General features: G+C 32.0%; 1 protein-coding gene across 1 annotated transcript; it reads right to left on the minus strand.

Moving 5' to 3' along the window:
• Positions 1-10,851: 10,851 nt before the first annotated feature.
• On the minus strand, positions 10,852-25,440 carry LOC123712369. Its single transcript, XM_045665410.1, has 2 exons — positions 25,256-25,440; positions 10,852-13,487 (listed from the first exon to the last, which is right to left on the minus strand). The coding sequence occupies exon 2, from the start codon at positions 13,466-13,468 to the stop codon at positions 12,167-12,169; it is 1,302 nt and encodes a 433-aa protein (XP_045521366.1). The 5' UTR covers positions 13,469-13,487; positions 25,256-25,440; the 3' UTR covers positions 10,852-12,166.
• Positions 25,441-26,718: the final 1,278 nt, after the last annotated feature.

Below are 26,718 nucleotides of genomic sequence, written 5' to 3' on the forward strand. Positions count from 1 at the left end.
TAATAATAATAAAAGCCTCTAATTCAGATACACATTCCCTTCAATTCAATCAATCCTCTTCTAGCGTATCCGTGTGCCATTTTTTCGCAAAGGCTTCCTCTAAATCCTGCCATTACTCTGGACTGTGCCACTCTCTGCCATGTACCGACTGCTGTTTCTTTAATCTTCTTCTCTCCTTCTAAGTTGCCTCCCTCATTTTCTGTACCTTGTGCTGTACCTTGGGTACCAGTTTAGTAGTTTTATGTTTCACTACATGGTAACTTTATACCAAATACAGTGCCACATATTTACGACATAATAAAAACTATCAAAGTAAACCGAAGCATCATTATTTAACATTATCAATTTCGCTCAATTAACACAATTTCAGTATCTCCATAACAAGTCGAGATGCGGATAAGAATAGTTGGAAGTGGGGCATCAATTGTCTTAAAATAGCATCTAACCCGCGTAGTAATATTATCTGTGTAGTAACCAGACCACATGACTGGTGCCTACCAATAAAACTACGGGTCAGTGAACATGAACCAAGATAGATGTTTTGTTGTTCTGCTGTAATTTATTAATTCTTTAATGCAAAAAACACATGAACGCCGCACCTTGCAAATATGACCAGTATTGTTTGAAGATGACTGCTTAACTAATTTAATTTTAAAATTAACTGATGTACATTTTCAAACTAATGTAAAATTAATTTCACAGATAGAAACACATGTTTCGAACCAATAACACATATTGATTCCTACTACAGATTCTTTAAAATCTTCTGTGTCACTTACCCAGGGTAGCTTTTAAGCAAAATACCTATGTATATATTTTTAACATGCTGTATTTCATAAAATTGAACAGAAAAAGCTATGATAAGCGAAAAAGTGATACTACCCATGGACCCTCACCATTCCATAAGGCGTTATCGGGCTTTTAAGTATTTTTATGCTCTTTTATTGCAGAATTGACTTAGTCAAATTGGTTCAGAAACACCTAAACAGGCAGCTAGTTTCACATATTTTCTTTGAAAAAAGCTATTTAAATGCAGTAAACCTTATCTTATATCTCTTCTAAATACAACCTTAACTCGAGAATTTCTTATACATTTAATTTGTCGTAAAGACGGTGGTAGAACGATGTCTTCATTATTATTTGTGTCCCAATACAAGTAGAACTCTGGAGGGCGTAGGTGTTCAAGTTTGTACAATTAGCCAATTATGTCGGGGCGGTTGAGTGCTTGCGCCCACGCAGTGTCAACGTAGTACAGAAGCGAGGTGATTAGCGAAATCTATTTTTAGATACTATTCGTTTAATTGACGAATGTTAGTTGGGTTTAATGTTCTAAATATACATTTTCCTTGACTTAATTGAATTGCATACCGTGGTTTATTATTTGTTAATCGAAATTAGTTCATTTAAAAACAACAAAACGATCTTGGATTTAAAGATTTTATTCAGAAGAATTAGAACAAGCCTTTTGATATCTTCTCAATTAGATTTAGTTTTCAACATTTTCGTAGAAATATCGGAACACATCACGGCATTTGAAGAGTCTGTAGTTAAAGTTAGCATCCGTATAAGCTTGGAGAATTTAGTATGTCTAGTACATGGTATCACGGTCGAACAAAAATATACCCAATAAATGGTACATCTTGTTTTAAATTAATTAACCACGTGTTGGAATGACGGCTGATATTATGTTGGATTTGATTCTAACCAATAATTTTAACATCATACCAAAACGTTTATAACGTAAGGTTCCCAAAACAATTTATAGAATTTCTATATTGTCTTAATCTACGGTTGAAAAACGTCACCTAGTGTTCAAGTTTGGCGTTTTTTGCAGAAACACAAGGTTATTAACCTCGGCCTTGGGTTCTGTTAATTTAAATCCGCAATTCAGTTGCAATAAAATGGTTGTTATAAACGATATGTAGGTATACAGTTATCAAGGTCAGTTTGGCATATATATGTTATAATATTTAGTTTGGGAGATCATTATTATTACTATATAGGTTAAGAAAATTTTAAATACTGTATATTTGTTTAATTAGAATCAAAAATCTTTTATAACAAATATAAATATTATTGCAATATAGCATTCTATTGTTTAATTTCTGTTACTCTATCATAACAGGAGGACCACAGACACAAATCATTTTGTAATGTGAAGAAAGAACAAAGGAAAAAAATCTACAATTTAAAACGACACGCCACTTGGAGTCATATTTTGGATCTATTAGTTCTATGTCGGTTTCCTCAAGATTTTCTTCATCGCACGAGCGATTGAATTGAGAAAAATCGAGTCAATTTTACGCTTTACGATTATATACCTCTATAACTATAGAAAACATATATATAAAGGTTTTTTTTAAAACATATGGTTGATACACCAAAATTAATTAATTACTTAATCGGTTGAAACGTGAAAGCATAAATATTATTGGACACATTGAAGTCTGAATGTTGTCTGTTTATGACGTCCATAGAGACCTTCGTTAAGGTTGAGTTGTTAGTTAATAACTTTCATTGAACATAATAAGGTTACATTGATAAATAATTTAATTTTATATTCGATATAATAATGATATTAATAATCTGTAAGGCAATTAAACTATGTTTATATACCTACATTACATTGTTGGACGTGGTTTAGCTGTCCCAAAGAAACGATGCTGTAACTGGACATAAATAGGTCAAAGTTATTTAATTTTGGAACATTTTCCATATATACATATTTTTACAACCATAAACAATATCAATACTTCATAAGCAAGATAGTTGCCAATTTTTCTAAATGCCACACAGGCGCGGGTATAATGGCGGGATTGTAAAAGAATAAAATAGCTTGATCGCTTGATTGTATCTGTATTGTGTGTCTGTGGTGTTGTATGTGTGCTGTGCTTTGTGGCAGGATAATGACCCAGAATCACGCTGGGTGCGTCTGCGCGTTGCATGTAATGCGTAGTTGCGTACTACAATACTACAACGATTACTGTATACAATATACAGTGTGTGGTGTAAGGACACAATTTGTCTTATGACTGTCTTAAAATGTTATCTATTTAAATGAAAATTAATAGCAAAGTATGGTGCTAAGCGCATAACTCGAAGACAGGTCTAATTCGAGCAATTTATTTTTAATTTAAGTATTCGTTAAAGTCTGAGGAAGGTTTTTATGAAGAGAGATAATTTAGTTTTATTTAGTACTTAGGGCATAAATGGTATATATATGAAAAGTGTTCCATATGTTGGTATGTAGGTATTATATAGGTAACGAAACGAAGTTCGAGAGGTCAGTTAGATATATATATTATATAAATAAAACCAAAGTACGGTGGTTCACGTAACACGTTTCTACATCTGTTTTATTCTCTTCCGACAGTCAACACTGAGGGGCAAGATGATCAGCCTAGCCTATGTTTGACAGATGTCGTTGATTTTGGGGTAAATTAAAAAAAATGTTGGGTGTCTTAGAGGACATGCCACTTTTTCTGACATGACTTTACCTGCTGTATGAACACGATACAAATAATATAATATATAATATGATATACACACACTGCTTAATCATTTCAATAATATCAGATAATTGATACTAATAAATATACTTCTCCATTACTTACAACGATTAATTTACAGTAAAATATTTTATTTTAATTAGACACTATATTATAAATTTAAATGTAACCTTCAAACTTAATATTTAATTATTTACAGGATATTTATTGTATTGATAACGAAACGAGTAACTTTTTTCAAGACCTTCCCAATAATTGCTTTATTTTTTATGCACATTCAAACCTTATTATTTAAATAGGACTAGCAAGCTATTCTTTTATATTTAATTGAATATCTTTACAGTTGACAATTTTGTGTTTTAATGTAATTAACATCCGACATATTGCAATTAAAGCTTGAAATGCACATTGCCAAATTAAATAAGAAGCACGACTTTATTGTATACTAAAATAAAAATACATACTCTGCCAAAACTTTGTTTTCCGCCGGAGTTGACGATATGAATGGTAAATTCCTCTGCCCACTTACCGGCCTGAATGATTTCGACATTCTTGGCGGCTCTCGGCTGGCACAACTGCGATAATCGAAAAATAAACGAGCTAAGAAGTAAATAAACTCATTCTGAATTTAAAAGCTTGCATAAATAAATCACAAAGCTAGCGTATTTTTACGCAAATCTCTTTGTTTATTGCATAGATGGCGCGCACAAACGGTTATTCAACGAGTCGCATTCCGCGCCGGCTACACTTTTTGCTCTCCTCCGTCGTCCGTCGTCCTGAGGAAAAACGACCAATTAGAGCTTTTAGGGCAGGAATTAATGTCGTACATTATCCACATTTATGCCGTGTCTTCACGCTTCAAAAAAATCGCTGCTCGATACGCCCATCCAACAAATTCCGAGACGTATAAGGTTGATTGTTTTTAAGCTCATTTGCGTATTATAAGCACATACAAAATGAATCATAAATACAACAGATATACGTAAGTAAATTATTATCTGCTAGTAGAGTTAGCCACGCTTTATCTAGGTCTTAGAGTTATTCAAGGATCTCCCAAACCAATTATGTAAAATTTGTGACCTATGTATGATTTCCTAAAAAGCCGGAAAGCCTTCTGGCAATGTGAGTGTCCATGTGCGGTGGTATCACTAAACATCAGGTGAGCCTCCAGCCCGTTTGCCTCCAATTACATAAAAAAAACTTTTTTTCAGAGTGAGTGTTCTCATCACATTGCAGCCTTGATTAAGATTTAAGACCTTTATATGTTACCCTCTAATTTTATTAGTCTGTACTAAACGTGTTTCAGAATACTCCTTTTAATCTTAGTTGTTATCGAGGTATTATACAAAAGGAATGACGTTTTATGGGTGTACGCGGCCCCTGAGTGTTGCCAGAGCCAATAAAACCAATCAACACGGAACAGACATAACAAAAAGTTAACTCCTGTGGCGAGCCATCGACATTATTTACATTTTTTATACTACGGTGAGGTAGTGTCGAATTACTATCTTGGATTTTTGGTACTTTTTGTGGTCACATTACGAATAAATGAGAAGAGATAGGCACGAAAAGGTTTAGGAATGTTAGTGGTATCACAACTCAGCATAAAGATTTTCCAGGCTTTATTTACATTTTATGAATCTACTATGTCTTGACATCCATTGAGATAAACTTTTATATATTATGTAAGAATGTGTTATGAGGTTTTTAATAAAATTTTAGACATTATCTTTTAATACCAGAGATAACTATTTGATTCACTTAAGCAAGATAAGAATCTTCGACTATGTGTCGTATATATGTGTGTATTACATTATATTCGGAAGGGTGATAAAAAAGGTTTGTCATAAAAATTTAACGAAGTTTTCAGCTGCTCATGCGCCACTATTGTCCAAGCGGTTCCTTGATCGTTATCTATTTATTAATATGATTATCAAAATTTCTGTAATTTTCAATATTAATAGAATTTGTATGTAAATACAAAAGTTTATTTCAAAAAAATAGTTTTCTTAATAATTAACAAAATTTTAACTTTTTATTTTCGATGCATAAGTATGTGAAGTTTTATAATAATTTTGTATGTATTTAAAATCACAAAATGTAGTCATAATTTTAAATCAAATTATTTGGTTCTTCATATTTGTTAAAAAATAACTTCAAAAGGTTCGAAGCTTTTTTGGAAAACTTTATAGATATCGCAAAACTTAAATTTCATAGTAAGTGAAATACTTTTCAAAGTAATAAAAATATGGCACAAGTACGTCTAGTAACAAATTAGGCCGAAGGTAGGAGATGGAGTCCAGGACAAAGCAGAATGAACTAAAGTTAACAATTGCTTTACTTACCAATTAATTGTTATATGGTCGTAATTAACGGTCATAAAGGCGTTATTTATTTATTATTATTTAGTAAACACTCTATGTCATCCATTTTTATTTTTCGATGCAGTAATGTATATAGATTTCAATGTTGAATAAAAAAACTTAGTGAAGCTGATAACCACTATAACAGATTAAACACTTGACAATAATTCACAGAATTTGGGGATTACCTTTTTGCTCCGAAGAATTCTACCTGCCAAACCTGTTCGTCGTTACTACGAAATTACGAAAAAATATTGTCTAGGTGGCGCTTAACTTTCAATGGCGACACAATTGATTTTCAAGTATCTATTATAAGGATTCTACCTGCGCATTCGAGAGGTTGTTAAAATATTAACAATGGCACGTAGCGGGAGATCTGAAATTTAGTCATGGTTTAAAGGAATATTAGGTATCCATTGACTGAATAGTATTTAATAAATAATTAACACAGACACTTAAAATTCGCTTTAAGTTCGAGCGCTAGTCTAGTAGTGAAACGATTAACTCTCAATCCTAAGAGACAAATTTGATGTACCATTTATAGATTTTTTTATACGAACCTTGCGTATAGCTACTTTTAATTCAGTATTATCAGGGGACAAACGGGCAGGAGGCACACCTTATGTTAGGTGATAGCCCATGGACACTTACACTGCCAGAAGACTTGCAAGAGCGTTGCTCGTCTTTTAAGAATTACCCTACGCTGTACGCTCCTTGAAGGACTGTAAGTCAACTAGCTTAGCTAAGCAGTGCGTGGTGTGCGCCAAGTGGTGCGCGGCAAAAACTGCCTGACAATCGCTTAGTTGTGGAACGATGGTCGTCGAAGTGATAAGGGTGGAAATTACAGAACTAAATCGAATTGATTCGGAACTGTAGTACTTTGATTTTATTTATAATTTTGATATTCGTTAATTTAAAAAAGAAGTGTATTTTTATTTGAACAACCAAATAGGATACAATCTTTGACGTCTTAACAAAAAAATATTGTAATGATAATTAGTTCATTGTTTATATAAAATTTATTTAGATTACTGTTATTTAAAATTTTATATTCAATATGTCAATCTAACAATAAATCTTAAGAACACATTGTGGGAACAGAACGTAAAAAAAGCGAAAAGATTCACACACCAACGAATATTACAATGCACATATTGGGCCCACATGTACTCGTAAGATGTGACCAAAAAAATTAACTTTTGCACTTCATCAAAAATAAATTTACGCGGTAACCTGCTAGACGCATTGTCCCGAACACAATAGATTTAAAAAAAATCGTCCCGTGTCTATACCCGATTTTGAATTATTGTTTATGAATGTCTATTGTGTTGTGAAGTGGGATCTTTGTGAATTCTGTTGTTCCCGACGCCGCCCGCTTTCTTAAACACGTGGACAAATCATTATTTGAAAAAAAAAGTAGACACTAATTATTTAAAAACGTCTTTGAAGTATATCAATTTTTTTGAAGACCGCTTATATTCTTGTAGCGATTACATGATTGACTCAATAATCGTCTTGAAATTGAATCTCTTTGTACGTTCGAATTTAAAGGAACCTATGTTTTTTTAATAACTATTAAGTTCACTGAAGAGAGTGTGAATATATAATTATGACTAATGAGTAATATCCTGTTGACTTAATGTTCTTAGTGTTCTAACTTAATGTTATAACAGGGGGCAAAAAGGTGGAGGTTCAGCTGATGTTAGTTGATACTGCCGCCTATAGACACCTTGCCAGAGGCCTCACAAGTGCGTTGCCGTCCTTTAAAAATTGAGAGAAAGACTGCTGACGTCATCCGATGTTGGTCTTATTCTTTTATTTACGTAGCGCGGATATCATGAACTTCTATCAGAAATCGTGAACGGAAATACTACATGTACTTTATATACAGCTTGCCAATTATCATTAAGCTTAGTGGTAAACTTTCATAATGTACAACTCCTATAATAATAATTCATACCCTTAACATTTACTATGAAACAAATGAACGATCAAACACATTTCTTCCATCCATGCGTCATTGAGAGGTTTAACTATTTAATACACACCTAAAAGCTCAATGTTTTATTATTAGGGTACCAATGAATAAATTGTTAATATTATAAAAATACGAAAAGCAACAAATTCGTGTGACTAATTTAAATATAAACAACGCAAATCAACCTTATGCCACTACGGTATTACGCGCTAGGGTACAACCAAAAAGTGTTGTAAAAAGTGCGTAATTTATTTCAAAACTATATTATCTTAAATGAAACCTTTGTTTTCAGTGACTCCTGCCATCTATATTCCTTTTTGGAAGTCATAGTGAAATTGTAAACATCACCGTTTAAGATACATAAATCTGTGTATTTTAGTGACATCTACCGAAGATGTGTGGGACTACAACGAATTGCGACTGTTTGGTTCGACTTTAGGGCAGTTAGTTTTTATTATGTACAATGTGCTAAGTTAATAGGTGGCGCTAAAAATAAATAATAATTGGTATACTACTATAATTTAATTGTTTGTTATTTAGCAAAGATATATATACTGTTAATAAATTAAAAACTTGAGATTACGACTATATTACGAAGATATTGCGTCATACTTTTATTTCTAGTGCTATCTACCGGGTATGTGTAGAACTACATAAAATTGTAATGTTTGGTTTTTTTTTTGTTTATGGCAAAAGTTTAAACTCTATGCCTAAGCAACGTTCTGTAACTTGTGTACAATTACAGAACGTTGATTATAATTAATTCTGTGTTTTTAGTGCTGTTTAAGTACTATTTTTGGTTTTTAGTAAAGATATAACAAGATATTATTACATTTATGATACGTGTACACGATTTATTTAAATATTAACTTAGAATCTGTTCTATTTTCAGGTCCTTGAAAAAAAGTAATTAGCTGCTCTACTTTAACCTCTACAGTCACTCTGATATTTTTTCTCCAGAAATCAGGAAGGCCTCCTTTGTCAGCTACGATTCGGTAGTTTTTTGAAGTAACTCCATAGAGTATGATAGGTAATATACAATATATTGGAAATGTTCTTGATCTGTGTTATTTTTGTTATTGTGTCTATATTTCTTTATGGTCATTGATTAATCTGCTTCTACCACATTATTATTCTCTTTACTCTACTAGCAATGACATAAAAGGCGATGAAAACTGTTATAAAATTATTAAATGCGTAATTGCATTTAATGAAAAAACCACTGAATAAATTCAAAAATTAAATAAGCCACGAATAATGTCGGATATTTTCCACAAGAGTTGTTACACAACCCGAACTACTGGTTACAAATATCGAACATTATCAACGAACACAGGAGAAAAACCTTCCAAAGAAAACAAAGAGACTAATGTGTTCGACAGAAAATTCAAGGAACTTAAAAATGCAATAACTTCGCGAATAAATAAAGAAGTGCACGATACACAGACAGCCCGTATTAATATAGATGAGAAATTTGATAAAGTCAATTCAAAGATAAATACTATGCTAGATTTGAAAGACACTATCACGATGCTACGTAAAGACTTACAAACAGCTGAAGATGTGCTTTGTAATATGGTTGAAAGAGTTGAAAAGCTAGAAAGTATGCTGGTCGTGAGTGAAGCTTCAAGTTTCCAATCGCACAATTCATTTATGAGAGTTAATTCATATCAAAACTATTGATGATTCCTGTTTTATATTTTATCGTCATAAAAATGAATAAATAACATCAAATCTTTATTTAAAATCAATCAGCTCTTAGCTGAACACATTCCATCTACATATGATTACATTTAATGCAAATAATTTCTAATAAACTTATCTATAAGTACAATTTAATTGTAGATACACTGGTAACATATAAATGCTCTACGCATTGCGTATTAATTTACTTCCTTGTTCATAAAAAAACAGAAACAGTCTTATTAACCAAAGTACTCATTAGTCAAATTGTGTTTAGGCTAAGACAACCCTTACATTATAATAAAAAGTCCTGAGCTTCTGTGTTAATTAGGGTCAAGAAAAGAATATTAAGCTGCTACAACATCCAAGTTCTACGTATATTAAAATAATTAAAACGCAATTGGGTGCGATCAGGGCGGATCTGGATACAAAGGATACCCAGTCCCTAAAAAAATCTGAAATTAAAAAAAAACTCGTCATAAGGTTGGACTCCTTAAGATCCATCAAACCATGTGCGATTCGCGTCTATTAAACGGAACAGGGAACTCCCTGTTGCTTGTTCTCGGTCGGTGTACTATTTCGCGTATTCGTTTAAGGGGGACGTCCAGCCGAAACACATTTAACATAGCAAATGTACTTTTTTTCAAAAGAATAAGACTGATTCAGCTTTTATGAATGGGCTGAAATAATAATACATTTAACACCTAGATTTGGCAGTAATTACAATAAAGATACAAGAAAATTTATTAATTACACCTAATAAAGAGCAGCTGTTATATACTTAGTAGAAATGAAAGAATTTTGACAATTGTCATAGGAAAATCAGTTGTATAATCTATTTACAAAAATCAAAATTACCTATGGTACTATGTATACGAAAAGCTACCCGAAAGAAATCGAACCATACAAAACTAAATCAGTATAATTAATCTAATAAACAATAACAATGTACTTATAATACGACTAGCAAACAATTAATGGGAAGAAATAAATTCTAATTCATCACAATATAGTATAGCTATTTATAGTTTTCAAGCAAAATGGTTTAAACACAAAAATTGCGTTTGTCATTTGTAAAAGTATGTGAATTCTGATGTATTATACCCGACTTCTATATACAAATAACAGTTGTGCTACTACGTAGAATCTATGTGTTTATAAGAGGGCCCTTGCTCTGTAACTTCCGCTAGAGAATCGACATCGATTCCGATAAAATAAAATATGATTATTATGGTACATAAGATACAAGTATCACTTATTCCACGTCATTAAATTTGAATAAGTAAACATCCCTACTCATCGGCAAAGAAGACAGAGGATGCAGGCCGAGAGAAAAATCAGGCGTAAAAAAACCCTCGGTACTCTTTTAAAAAAGCAAATCATCAAACAACACTTTAAAACAAATATTGCAAATTAATTAGAAGTAGCCTGTCTAGCACCTAGTCCCAGACCTTTTTATCAACTATATAATCGTTACTTTGTAGTAAGCCTTTTTACACAGCTTTTATTTAATACATTTCTTAAATTTATTAAAAGGCAGAGATAAAAGAGCCTCTGGAATTTCAGTGTATCTCTTTTCCCAAAAAAAGAATTACTAAGTTTAGATAGTCTAGTGCGAGGAAATTGCAGCCTGCGTTTGTTCCAAGTATTAACATTGTGCGTATGTTCTACTCTAGTAAACTTATCACTATTTTGTATACATACATAATATTTTCATAAATATGTATATATACCAATAATGTTTTTGAGATCAGCGCTACGTCTATTAAGAAAACTTCGGTTTCGGTATTTCTGTCATTATTGGAAGTTACAGAGTACGGGTCCAGGCTTAAGTTAAGCGAGTTGTGGAACAGTGCTTTTGTTATTTAGGAAATTTACTAAACAAATACATTCGTATAATTATTATGACTAATAACGAATATTTATCGTCGAATTTTTATGAAAAATATTACATAATATATTCATTTAAACACATCAGAATTAACACCAATGAAAAATAATAAGAATGTACTAGCAACAAAATGTTTAACTATAGTCGTTGTTAAATGCAATAACATTTTATAATTTGTTAACATTTTAAACAGGCATTCGCTCAAAGCTTTGTGCATTATCGTAATAATAATAATAAAATTATCTTTTTAAAAGTTGATTAAACGAAATCACCCAAATTGTTCTACAATTGGTATTTCTTGTGGTTTTAAAATTGACTAACTCAATCAATATAGCATACAGTTATGCCTTAATTTACGATAATATAACGCATGCAAACGGGAAATACAATTTTTTCTCAAATAATTCGTTTATATTTTTTCTATAAAGATTTTACGCTTTTTAAGCATACAGAGGCATAATGTATAACATATAATTTTAAACCTGAGGTTTTATTGTGTGATAAGAGCCAAAAATATTTTATTCTTATCTGGTAGTTTCTCTACGTTGGAGGTTAGAAATGTCAAGTATTTTTACAAAGTACAAAAATAATTTTGCACTAGAAGTTACTATATCCTACCAATAATTAATTTTATTAGTTTAGTTTACTACATAGATTTGGTTATTTCCACATTCTTTACCTCTATTCGTTTCAATAGCTACACATTGAATTGTAAATTCCCAAAAAAAAATATTGTAAATTTTCAATCAAATAAACAAATAAATGCTCGGAGTAATCCATCAGTAAATTTTGCGCAACATCCTCGTCGTTTTTTATAAGTATTGTAAAGGTTTGGATCTTCTATTTGGTATTTTGGGTGTTTAAGACGTTTCGGGCGTCGACCACAGAGCTTTGTGGGTTGTTGCTCTTCAGGATCTGGTTCAGAACGAGGGCTTAGCTTCACAGGGGCTGCCGCCGGATCCTTTGGACGCGGTCGAGCCCAACGGCGAAGTAAATTCTCTTGATGTGCTCCGACAGGAATTGGTGCTGATAATTTCCTCGCTCGTGCCAATACCAGAGCTCTTTCCATTGGCTCTAACAACTCAAATCCGAAAGCGCGTTCCAATTCATCGCCTTGAAGTAGCAGGTATCGTGGGCAATATGACAGCTCTCCTAATGCAGCTCGTTTATTGGCAGGTGTCAACTCTCGTTTGTATTTTTTGCATATAGATGTACTCCAGCGTGATAAAGCTTCGATCAGAACCAGTTCATTCGATACTCTCAGAGTGTCTCGTTTAACAACTAGCGCGAGGTCCTCATATGTGAGATCTTCAAGCTTCTCATGTTGAAGTGCATCATCAGCATTATCGTCCAATACAAGGAGAGTGTTATGCGCTAACATGTCACACCAACTCGCGCATTGGGCGAGCGATCGAGCTGCTCTATCATCCGACAAGGCAGGCAAGGGTGGTGCAGAAGCGGCACCTGGCAATCTAGCACACAAGAATCGTAAGTCTCGTATAATATCCAGTGCAACTTCTGCGTCCAACATTTCGTCTAACTTACGTGCACATCGTTCAGTAAGTTGAGGACATAAAAATTTGTAAGCAGCGTCGAGTGTTGATCTAGCTGTGTGTACAGTTGTTAGTTGTGTGGGCTCACAATAATAGTATCTGAGTAGATTCTCAAATCCTCTGTGGTCAATATAATCGACCACTATAACGTCGGTTTTAGCTGATAGTAGAGCTGCGAAGACAGGACTGGTTGCAGCTAGGACTCGCCGATGACCAGGGAAGCGATATGTGTCGTCATTTATACCAGCTACAAATACAATGTCACTCTGAGTTTCATCATCGTACAAGTTAGGCGGAGATTCAGGAGAAATTTCTATGCTCTCATTTTCTATTATATCAGAAGTGGGACTGATATAATCGACATATTGAGGACTGATCATAGGATCATCAGGTGTTGAAGCCAAGGGTAAATCCAATGGGTGAGAGTTAGGGGGGATAGGTGACCCGATATCTTCCTCCTCCGTCCTCGCTGGATTGACAACTACAGTCATCTTGCCAGACAATTTTCTCCTGAAAAAAAAAAAACAAATGCTACATTAAACTATGCCATTATATAAGACAGAGAAATATGATCTATCCAAACGTAAACCTACTGTCATTTTTTACACAATTTATCTCTCAACGCAATTGTTTTCCCGTCTTGTATATAACATATTTCAAGCAGAAATTACTGTAGAATATTTTCGCGTTGTTATCTTACGAGTGCTAAGTTATCAATACCATAAAGAGTCATTATTACCACGTCCAACAAATCGGTCTAGGTGTTAAAGACATTCAAGGGTAATATTATCCGTAGGTCATTATGAACTACGTAATATTACGGCTTCCGTTTTGTTCAATAATCAGTTCTTTGTAATGCTTAATTGAGATCGATAACAATGGGTAAATATTAGAAGGAAATAACATGTAGTATTGAGTAAGAGTTATAGTTTAAATAACAATAATATACCCACTATTTTCATCTATTTGAAAATATGTTTGAGAAGTTCTATGATTTTTTTTTCTTTGCTTCAAGGATAGAAAAAACAGACATATAATATTATTACTTATTTATCTTAAGTTAGGATAGTTAGATATGTTCTAAGACGTCTCATGTATTAGAAAAATAAATAAATATAGTAAGTCTTGTTATCGTAAGCTTCAAAAAAATTCGCTGATTTCATTTCATTCTTTACCTTTTAGGTGACTTTTAGATCTAAAGCTTTGGAGTTCGGATAAACAATTTTTTTTATACTTAAGTGTAGTTACCAGGTCGTTCAATGTGAAATCAAATATAGTGCATTTGCAAATGCGATGCGTCACTGCTCTCGGGATCAGCTAACAAAAATATACTTACGCCCTAATAATAACGTGTGCATACCTTGATATTCCGTGGCTCAATGGCGCTTTGTTTATTAAAATCAAAACCAGTCTTTCTGCCTGGAAAAAACTACTTCCACATAAAAAATAATATGTAACAAACCTAGAATGTATGTGCATCATGCTCTATACTCTCCCTAATACTAGTAGTATCCTAGTACTCCTATTGCGAGTATATTATCTTGAGAATCACAAAAAAAGTCACATTTCTTCCTGATTGGTCAACTGGAAACCCAATTAAGAGTGATTTACATCTCGCCATTGTAATAAAAATACTTTTTTCACATAATTCTGAACTAAATTTCCGCATTCACAATTTAGGGCGTCGTCGTATGATGCTGCAATATACGGAAACAATAACTTTAAAATTAGCTGATATAAATATATTAGGATGTACTTATATATTACAAATATCTAATTCTACGAACCGGTATAAAAATATTCTTAACCGTCTGTATAGCTTAGCATATTTCGCATCCCAGAACGGAAGCAGATTGCCTCGCGCACGACATCAAACGACCACGCAAATTATGTTTGAATAAAAATAAATATTTGTTTTAAATAGTTCCATTAATCGCAATACTAATTAATATATAGGCTACGATAGAATTAACCCGGCTTAAACATCAGGGAAAGGACCAAAGTGAAGAAGGAGAAGATGCTCCAAAAAAGGTGGATAGAAAAAAAACCGGTAGGAGGAAGCCAATGGAGAAAGAAAGCCATAAACAGAGATAGTTGGAAAAAGCTGGAGGCCTTTAACCGTGAAGGGGTTTCAATTGACGGTAGTGAAGGTAGGATAAAGGATAACTGGATTTTTTAAAATAATAATTGGATATAAAGGTTAACATATATAAACGAATATATTGCAATTAATTCATTCGAAATTAGATGGACTTTTATTATTATTAAACAGCGGGGAACCGCCACCTTTACTACAAAGGTTCATTATGATGCCCCACTATAGTATATACTCATAGACATACTACATATACATCGTACATTTATAACGTTGAACTAAATTTGTCCTATATTTAGCTTAATCCACGCACCGTGGCACTATGTTGCGAAAACATTAAAGCATTCTCAAAGTCCATTAGGACTGACCACCGTATAATTTTATCGTCGCATATCGTATTGGTGTGGTAATATTTTAGGATTACTTGAAGCGAATTTAACATTAACTTTTATAGAGATCTATCAAAACTTTATTTGAATAATGATAAAAAGTTTTATTAAATAAGTCTTAAAAAAGTCACTTATTTAATGAAATGAATAAATAAATGTTTAAAGAAAAGTTTTTTACCGAATTGAAGCTATGTGTTTTAAATTATTTAGAATTATTTTGCATAATTTTATATTATTCCCGACGTTTCGCGTGCTTTACAGCGTGCGTGGTCACGGTGACTGAAGACAAAAAGTGTAGAATGTCAAAAAGTATCACATCTGTAGAGAAAGTTGTATTATCTGTATTTATTTCCCCGGAGTTGATATGGACTAAAAGATGAATGTTTCAAAATAAATGTTATATTTGCTATATTTTGTGCTTTATATATGAAATTTTTGTGAGGAAATAAATAAAGATTATTATTACTTATTTACAACTCGTAAAGGTAATTTTTGTTGTATTGATTTTTGATTAGCTAGTTCATCTAAGTGAATGAAATGATATTCTGATTATAAAATGAACTACTACAAGTTAATATGTCAAAATTTATATACTACTTAAGGTTATATTAGTATAACCTTAAGTATGTACGACAGTACCCTCATGCTTTTAACTAGATAAAATAAGATTTTCTAGACCTTAAGTGTGTTAATAACGTTTCTACATTTGTGAGGTTTCCTTTAAGTTCCGTTCCGTTCCGTTAGGATTAATCCTAACATCCCAGGGCCGCGTTTAACTGTATAATGGGAAACACACAAAAATTATTTTGTACAATTTTCTGTTATATGACTAATACAATGTTACCTAGGCTTTAGGTTCATTATGATTTTATGTAAATAGACGAGATTATTATTGAAGAAATCGCAAAAACTATTGGCTTAATACACGAAATCCACGGCGACGAAGGAGTGGGCGGGAGATTGTTAATAAATAATCTAGTTTCAACCAAGAGAACCAATTCGACTTAAGGACCTTCAAGAAAAGAGCGTACCAATTCTTAAAATGCCGGCAACGCACTCGCGAGCTCTCTGGCATTGAGTGTCATGGGCATCACTTAACATCAACTCTAACTCCTATCCATTTGCCCCAGTTAAAAAAACAGTTGCGTTTGAAAAAACTTTTTTTAGATATTAGACATGTCGATTTCCTGTTTCCCGTGCGCACATCAAACGAACAATTGATGCACAACGGGGATTTGAACGCATAACCTCAAGGTTGAAACACGCTTAAATCACTGGACACTGCTATTTTTTTATGGGAGGCTTCAGGCAAACGAGCAAGCGTGTGTGCTGCCAACATTACAGGAAATGGTACGTTCTTGTATACATATCAAATTAAATCTAACATTGGACATCACATAAGATAAGCCGGGGCCATTTTAAAATAAAAGTATAAAATAAAGACACGCTCCACATAGCGTGTATCCTTCTAATTGCGCAAGTCAGCTTAAGCGATAATGCCCACAGCCTTGTACTGAAATCAAGGCGATTATTAATTAGATCATGTACAGTATCCCTTTTACATGATGTAATTATTTCATTTGCGGAAATTGAGGTCTTGTAACGTGCTCGATTCGTTGGACGTGACAAACTAGCGATCTAATAGGGACTTATGATTGCGAAGGTTGTTTGCTTCAGAAGGAAAGGGAATATTATCTATAAGGTTTCTTATATTATACAAGTAAATGTAGCTTAATATTATGGCATTGCGATAATGATCTAACATTTAATCTAGTACATTTTTCTCAGAATAAATTAAACACTAAAATAAATTTAAAAACGAATAGCAATAGAGTTCATAAAAATACACTTGTTTTAAGTTTATTTTCTCCTGGTCTCCTAGGTGATGCCTTGGTTACCTTTCATGTTTAGTATCGAGGCTGTCTTTCCTCCAAATTCAACTTTGTATAGGAGCTAATTAAGATTTTATTTTGGGGTTTGGTTGACAGAACTTCATCAGCATCGCATGAAAAAAAATACACATTGCCAGCGATATTTTTTTTCCAATTTAAACAAAAATAATTATTTCTATGTTTATAATAATCATATTACTGAATTTAATCAATCAAAGTTGTAGAGTACATTCGTCGCTAGAAAGATATGAAAAATTGACTTTCGAACACCTTGATTAAATTACATTTAAATTTTCTAGGACTTGAATGAACGAGACAAATAGAGACGATGTGAAGCGTAACATCAGTGTATCGGAAATAGACTGGGGCACGCGGAAACGTAAGGGAAATGACCGGGATAGTGTCGCCTGTATTGATCTTCAGTTTAAATGAAACATTTGCATTTGAAGTCTTCAATCTACTAACAGAGCATAGAGCAAGTTTTTAACTACATATGTAGTGTATGTATAAGTTCAGTATTAAAAAAACATATTTCGCAAACAGATTTCAAAAATCGAAGTTTCGTCTTCAAAGATTACTTATTTCAAAACATACTATAGAAAAAAGGTTTTATATGCATTTGGTCATCATTTATGTTTCTTGATAGGCAAGTAGGTGATTTGTGCCTGACACACGCCGTCGACTTTGTTGGGTCTAAATCATGGGTTTCCTCACGATGTTTTCATACAGCGTACGAGAGAGTTTTAAATGCGCACATAAACCGAAATTGGTGCCCGGCTGGGATCGAGCCTACGACCTCAGGGATGAGAGTCGTACTACAACACTTCTGTCTCAAATGTTAGTCTCATTTTGTATTACTGATTGAAGATATATTTTTTTTATCCAATGTTTTTTGTCTATCAAATGTTTTATAAATTTGTTGTTTACTCTGTATGTAAATGTTGTTCGAAATTCGAAAAATAAATATAACAGTTGAAGCACATTTTATCGCAGAAATAGGAACGAATATGATGAGCAAATTTCTAGTATCTATGGCTTGACAGGTGTCAGCCACAGATTATGATTTTATTGTTTTCCAATATTTAGTTTATACAACGTGACGTTAATAAACTATTTTTTACCACTAAATTTGATCTTTGTAATTAATTATATTTGCACAAGCGGTTAATGTCGTAACACATATTAGCACCTCTGACGTCGAACACTGTGATCTTGAAAACTAAATATTGCATCAATGTTATTATTATAATGACTGAAATGGCTCGGGCTAAATTGGGCAAAATAAATAAAAGACAATAGTATGGGCAATACTGTATGTATTTATGTAATAAGAATAAAATAAATATTTAGAGCTGGCAATGTACGATTATGTAAATGAAACTTGTATTGTATGATTACTTGTCGTGTGCCTTCTTACTCACGTTGATAACGTTGTAGTGGTGCGTTATATTTAATATAAAATAATAAAATATTTAATGCAAATTTTGTATGGAGACCAACTAAATATTTACCTAGCATAATACATAAATTTTATAAAATCTGATTTTCGGACAAGTGCGCCCAAGTGTGCCACTAAATATAATTACTAAAAATAGTTATTAATTATTGATAGTTGGTGTACCTTTCTATTGTGTGTGTTCACGTTTGATCATTTCAGTAAATAGATCTATAACAAACATATATTTTGCCTCTATAATATGCCTTGACACCTATTCAAGACAATTTATGAATTCGGTGATATATATATAAACTTTTGGGAAGCAAAATCCGAAAGACGACTTCGAATTTGCACAAAAAAATTAGTAAACAGGCAAGCCTAGCCTTAGAATATAACCAAAAAAGGGTTAAGCCCTTAGCTTAAAGCTTAAATTCTCTAAAGAGGTAGGTACCTAAGGGAGTCAATAACCGATATTATTATTGTCTAATAGTAGAATTTCACCACACCTCGCTATGTGGTAAGGTGAAAATCAAATTACAAAAATAATTATTATTTCCTACAACCTCTATTCAAATCTGTCGCCACATGACAACTGTATTTTCAAAAAGAGACTAATTAATTAAAATTGTTCATTAAAAAGTATATTATTATTATAATTGTTTATTATTTATCAAATTTGTTTGAAATTCCGTGTTATTAGTTCAACGCAGTATTGCACTGCCAAATATACTTTCGATGGTAGGGCGGGCGGGCTGGCCCCGGAGCCGCCCTACATTCCGAAACTAGGTCAAGAGTAACCCGTGACTAGTGAAATTAGCTCCTAACGGAATTTCCGCCTTTACAAGTTTATATTTTCAGCATATTATTATGCCAAAAACAGTTGCTTACGTGCATTAAATTTTGAAGAATTTTGTCTATATAGGAAAATTTTACCTTCATTAAATACATAGGAAAAATATGAAATGTATGTACTAAAATGTACTAAACCAACATTGTTTTTGTCAAACATTTTATTTCGTATATTTGTGTACTATATTGAATCTCTATATACGTTTAAAAAGTATAAATTTTAAGATTATGAAGGTTCAATAAATTAACAAAGGATTTTTATATAACACTTGTTAAATGAAATTTTCCAAAAGTGACATAAAAATTTGTAATGAATTAATTTTTAAAATTCACTAAGATATTGTCAACAGATCGCAGATTTTAAGCAGATCAGTGAATTAAATAGAGCTGGATTTGTCTCACCGCACCTCGCACAAGGGTGTGGCTATTCACGCTGAGAAATTCTTAAAAGAGGAAATTTTTTAATTAATTCTTACAATAATAAAAAAAACGATTGAGTAATAAAAAACGACAATGCTCAAAACAGAATCGGAGAAGAGAGAACGTGTTAGGAATTCTAAATTTGAACTTTTAACGCATTTCCACCAATGTGAACCGCCATTAAAGTTTAAGGTCAAAATCCTGTGATGAGCAATTGATACAGATTTATATTCGAAATTTGAATCATACTCGTCAAGGATTTTACTCGTGAATCATTATGAAGTTAGATTTGTAAATCTACGGAAAATAGCATTTGATGGGAATTGCAACAATTCTATTTATTAAAAAAAATAAGTGAGTTTAAAGAAAATTCTAAGAATAAACAAGTCATTCGTATTCATAAAGAAATACTGATAACCATCTACTAACCTCTAACACTTGACTTGGGATCTCAAAGTAATTTGTATCTATGCATAATCACGATACTTATCCAAATTTATACTTTGTGCTATAAAACTCGACTATCAATACATTTTAGCTGCGCATGATTTACATAATATTAGTTCATGATTTTCTCCATATAGTTCATCTTTTTGGTAACTAGACTTCAGCCAATTGTGCCTGACACATGTCGGCGATTTTTGGATTTAAGACATTCCTCTTTCCTCACGATGTTTTTTTTAGCGTAATAGTATTTGCGCACAGAGAAAGAAATATTAAAAGCCAGGGCCACACTTCAGTCACACTGTATTTTAATTCAATATTTAAAATTAAATACATGTTTTTAATGTCATTTGAAGGTGACACTGGTATCCTTATCTGGTCCATCTCAACATAAAAATAGATACATTGTGGAATACAGTCACGAATTGAAGCTATTTAAATTTTACGAGGGCAAGTTAAGTTTAGGTTATTTTACTAAATACTTAATGCAATATGAAATTTTTAATGAAAATTTAAAAACAGGATACTATGTACAACAGGATGTATGTGCGTGTACACTAGGTACACACGTAAGAAGAGAAACTTCTCTATGACCTTTTTTTTCGAAAAATGATCTACTATATGCAACTTAACAGAAATTGGTTAAATAAAGTTAAATTAGATAAAGTTTAACAAAAGGCTTTTATTATCATAGACATGTACAATTACTTCATTTTACCTTTTTACTACTAAGATTATTACTTAATTTCATGAATTGTAATAGAATTATTACTATCATTGTTATAGTTATTATATATTTAATGGCTTCGAATCTCTTCGAATCAACCGTGGTCCCTACCACCCTTTGTCCCTACAAGAAGAAGATGGCGCGTAACGGAAAAATGTGACGGTAAATTTTATTCCAACGCCGATAAAGAAGTTTCACTTCACCAATGAAGTTTAAATTGACATAATTTGACATAAAAGTAAAAAACTCTCTTCATTGAGCCCACATACCACAGCGTCTGTGACTTTTTTTAAAATAGTGCTAACGTGAAAGGACCATGTACATTATTTTAATAAAAGATTGATACATTAATTTGAAAGCCCTCTCGCCTTAAAGAGGGTAATGTACCCAAATGGCAAGGGATTGCCAGACAGAATAAATTTTACGTTTCCTTAACGCTGAATTATAGTCTACAGTCTAGACGGTGTTCTAGACTTCTAAGTTCTAGCCTAACCACGTTGTAGCTTAATTTTAAAAGGTTGAGTTATACAAAACAATGCAAGCTCTGGCGGGTCTAAACTTTTTTTTCAATCAAATAAGATAAAGTACTAGATGTAACGGTTTTGAACTGATTTGACTTAGATTATATATATACCTGTCATTTTATCTCTCAAAATATAATGACAGCTGACAGTTACGCCATTGATCCGACATTTATACCTTACGGGTCTTTTGGAGTTTAATAATTTGTGAAACACATAGAACTTGATGTAAGGAATCATTGTATGTAAAGATATCAAGACTTACAGTCCTCCCATTCAGTGTGAATAACCTCTTACGGCCGCTATATAGAAAAATACTGACAGGGTTTTAAGTAAAATACTTACTTTACTATTTTACTTACAATATTGTTCGCAAAACGAGGTTAAGTACTATTTAAAACTCACCAATAACAGAGTTGATGTCGTCTTTTTCACGCCAGTGAATTGTAAATGAATTATAAATCCCATAATTTGAAATTAATATACCCCTGCATTACTAATCCTTACTCCTGTTAATTTCCAATAAACTTTTCCATTGATGGAACTGTATCCTAAATTCGCTGTATTTTGAACCACATTGAATGAAATAGTCTTGTGTGTTTAATTAGCCGTGCTGCATTACAATCAACCCAAACGTAATTGTAACATCACTATCTCATAGTACTGTTTAACTGTTATTAAATTCGCACAACGCTTGTTTTAATGTGATTAAAATGTTACACGAAGTGACCTTTGTCATACATTCATTGTTATATTAAAATGGTTGAACTTCTAGCGAGGTTTTCCATACTACCTAATTAAAAACAATCAAAAATCTTTAGAAAAGCGAAAGGCATATGTATAAAAACAACACAAGATGTAGACCTTAGTCCCATTCAACATCGGGTTAAATATTGTATCAGTTAACAATACAACATACATACGTACACAGAATGCACCTGCAGAATGGTGAACGAATACTTCAGCAACTTCGAGTAAGAAAAAAATGAAACAGATATGCAATAGAACTAACCTACATAGTAATAATAATTTAAATGAAATATTAATAAATAAAAAATTAAAATAAATTTAATATATTATATATAATATATTTCTTATAATTCTAGCTTCTAAATAGGCTATATCTTTGTTAAGGTCCATCACGTGGGTGGACATACGATGCCTATCGCAGCGTAAAATGTAAGCATTATTCTATTAATGCGTGATTTCACAGGTGTGATTTAACACGCACAGCACATCACTACACTTCTGAGGCTGCCTACGCGTCATCACGACCAGTCATCCGGAAACATCAATTAATTTTATAATTTACTTCAAACACGATTGCTAAGAGCTTCATTAACACTATAATACTCTAAATTTAGCTACCTTTAATTATATGCAACAATTGATTGGACATTATTTTAAAAATAGCAAAAAGTACAATTATTTTTTGCTTGTGAATCTTGAATTAGTAGTGTTTGTCTTTAAATAGTACAATGTTCGGCTACTGTTTTAACAACTTATGGGATGTTATTTTCTGTATAAATCGCCTATGCAATCCACAAATCAAACGCACATAATCAGTCGACAATAAGATACTGTTACATCTAGTATAAAATAAACGAAATAAAATGCAACCATTTTATAATGTACGCCACTTTGACCACAAATTAATGATTACTGATGATTCATTATAACAAGAGCAATTCAATAAACAAGACAATATCATGTATGACGCTTATCTGGAGGTTTGGTGAGAACTTATGTGTACCAAAAACAAAGCCTTTTCAGACCATTAACCCATTAACGAACTTTATCCAAATATATAGTGTGTGGTAAAATTTACAACTATGTAATTGAACCGTGATTGATTCTTCAGCGTTATACCTATATGTAAATAATTAGAATAATCAGTTCGTTTCAATTAATAAAAATCATTTGTTTTACACTTCGCATAATAAGACACTGGTTTTTTTTTCATCAAAATGTTATTATTGATAGGAAGGAATAGGAAGTTACAGATAAAATAATTATTCCTACCACATTATACATAACAGGTATTTAACTATTATTTTAATTAGCTAACTTGATATGTTCTGTCCTGTTACAAAAATTAAAGAGAAATGCCACTGGACTACAAAGCAAGGATACTAATGTATGATGTCTCCAATTTGATCAAAACGGTTTTTTTATTATTACGCAATGATTATTCGTGGTCGTCACAAAGATATCTCAAAAATATCATTTTTACTTCATACTATTAAAGTTGGAAGTGTTAAAAAGTAAGTTTTGAAGTAGTGTAACTACTGTGGTATTCACAAATTTCGCGAACACCTTAATTTTTTAGTATATTATGTGAATATGTGTAGGTTTTGGTTTCCATATTTTAGGGCACTTTCATCACTTCATCTCGTTATTTATGTCTTAGCTGTAAATATTATCGGACTGATCTTAGTTGCATTTGCAATTTATAAACTTACTACGTAATTGTTTTAGCAATCGTAAAATTTAATAAATAGAAATCCTTCCCAAACTATGATGGCGTCATCAATGAAAAGGAATATTTTTTTGTTGTTGCAATAATGTAACATAAATCATAGTAAAATACTGACTACATTTGATTTCATTGAATATATTTCTAAGATAGTATCTTATAGCATTATGTCTGTGATTCATATACAGCTTTGGCGATATGCCAATATGAAGACACTTTCAAAATATAACGAATCAACTTCCTTAAAACTTTTCAATAATAAACTTTCCATTAAATATTCAATAATATTCATTAATTGTTAATTTCTATGCAGATTAAGAAATTTGTAAATACTGTATATTTGTGTGTTATACATTAGAATAAAAATGTAATACTGTTAATAAAAAGCTATTTATTGTCTAGTACAATAAAGGTATTCATTATATAAACTTTACCATTACAATTTCAATCATTTGGTTTCTGAAAAGTCAATTTTTAAACTAACGTTGCCTTTATTAATTCATACTCTAAATAATCTATATTGTTAAAGTTTAATCTATATTCTTTACACCGGTTTATTATGAAACCGACACTTTGTAATTATTATGTCTGATAAAGGACCTGTATTTGTTATAAATAATAAATTAGAATAGTTATCGCGTATTAACTATCGTACTTTCGTATTAATAAAGTAATTACAAAATGACTAACACTAGGTATTAATTTTATTTAAATTATAAATAATTTTAAAAAAATATACTTAAATTATACAGTGTTAATTAATTTTATGATAACATAAAAACCTTAGTTATGATGTATATATTAATATATAACAATGAGCCAAGGTGGTTTAAGATCAATTTAATTACAATCCAAACAGATTGTTTAATTAGGTGTTGAAATAGCGGTAATGTATTAAAACTATATAGTGAATACATTATATATATAATGGAAAATTTGTTTGATCTACCTGCCTACCTACCTAATGAATTTCTTTGTACCAAACACATGTTTTATCGATAGACTGATATTAATAATCAAAAGCTACCTGTTGTAGGGCGTTTTACATTTAAGGATCACTTCACCGCACTCGCACTGTTGGCACAACAATCAATTGTTATGAAGGCGTGTTTTTATTTGATTTTAATATCTAGGTAAAAGAGTGCGCGCGCCGCCCGCCCTGGCCCAGCCCGGCGAAACCGCGCTTTCTCGCGAGAACACTCGCGTGAATTCAGCACTGAATGCCGACTGAGAATGTTCGACCGATATCCGCGCATGCGCACTCCAACAAAAGACGCTAAAAACGTTATTGACAAATAGTTTTCAGTCTTCGAAGAACAGGCAAGGAATGTACAAATGTTAAACAATAAATTAGCTATTTGCTACCTGTCAAACTAGCTATGAAACAATGTATTATTTATTGGTCTCCGATCTACATACAAATTTTCGTATATAAGGTCATTTAGCTACCTTGGTACGCATACTAATTAAAAATGAAATTAAAAATTAACCAATTTGTTTTAAAACGTTTGGTTATTTTAATAACTCCAACCGATGATCGGACCTAGTACGTTAATTATAATAATAATAGTGTATTATTATATAATATAAGGAATTACATATTTTGACTTTGGCAAGTCAATACATTTATGAGAACATTTTGTATGTGCGGAAAAATATAGATATAATTATAGTATTCGAAATAAAGACAAAATTAAATTTAAATCAAATGTTCGTCGCAGTTATAAAATCTTTATTTATCTACTTATTAACAATTATTCTTATTTTTAATTTTTCAATTTTATGTAATTTACACAAGACTTCATTAGTTACACTGCTAACTTTTACTACTACTATTATTATTATTCGTTTCTACTTAGTATTAGTATTATTAGAATCTTATTATTTTTTGCGACTGAGGCGCAAACTAGCTGCTGTGGTCTCTAGCAGAATGACCAGCGCTGTGGAACAACTCTGCTCCTCAGCATGATGCTGAGCCAGGGTCAATTACAACCACAGCACACACGCATTACACAATTAAAACATACCTTTTTCTTTAAAAAGAAATTGTTATCACTCATTCTATTTTATTTATTTTTTATCTATGATTATTGTTATTTTATATGTTTCTGTGTGTGTATGTTTTGTTAGTAATAAATTAGTGCATCAACCACAAGGCTATATAAAACGAGTAATTCTTTCCAGGTCAATTGTATACAAGTGTTGTCAATAAATAAATTTAATCGTACATTAAAGTAAAACTGCTTGCTAAGGCCTATTATAATATAAATGAATATTTAAACGATCCTAGTGCTTGGCTATGAATTGCTCTTACTTGGGGAACTTGGGGATTAAAAAGAGTGGTGGAGAGTTTATTGCCAGTTCTTCTCTTCCGTTCTACGCCCTTGATTTGAGCAGAACTAGCAGTTAATGTAAAATTAGAAGCATTTAATGTATATTTCTTTTTTTGACATTCATAAGTGTTACCTATATGAATAAATGATTTTTGAC

Source organism: Pieris brassicae, chromosome 7 (assembly GCF_905147105.1).
Source record: "Pieris brassicae chromosome 7, ilPieBrab1.1, whole genome shotgun sequence".
In the NCBI taxonomy this organism is placed as follows: Eukaryota; Metazoa; Arthropoda; class Insecta; order Lepidoptera; family Pieridae; genus Pieris; species Pieris brassicae.

Bases quoted from the DNA above. Each gene is read 5' to 3' on its own strand.
- LOC123712369 (XM_045665410.1), bottom strand. From the start codon at position 13,468: ATGACTGTAGTTGTCAATCCAGCGAGGACGGAGGAGGAAGATATCGGG.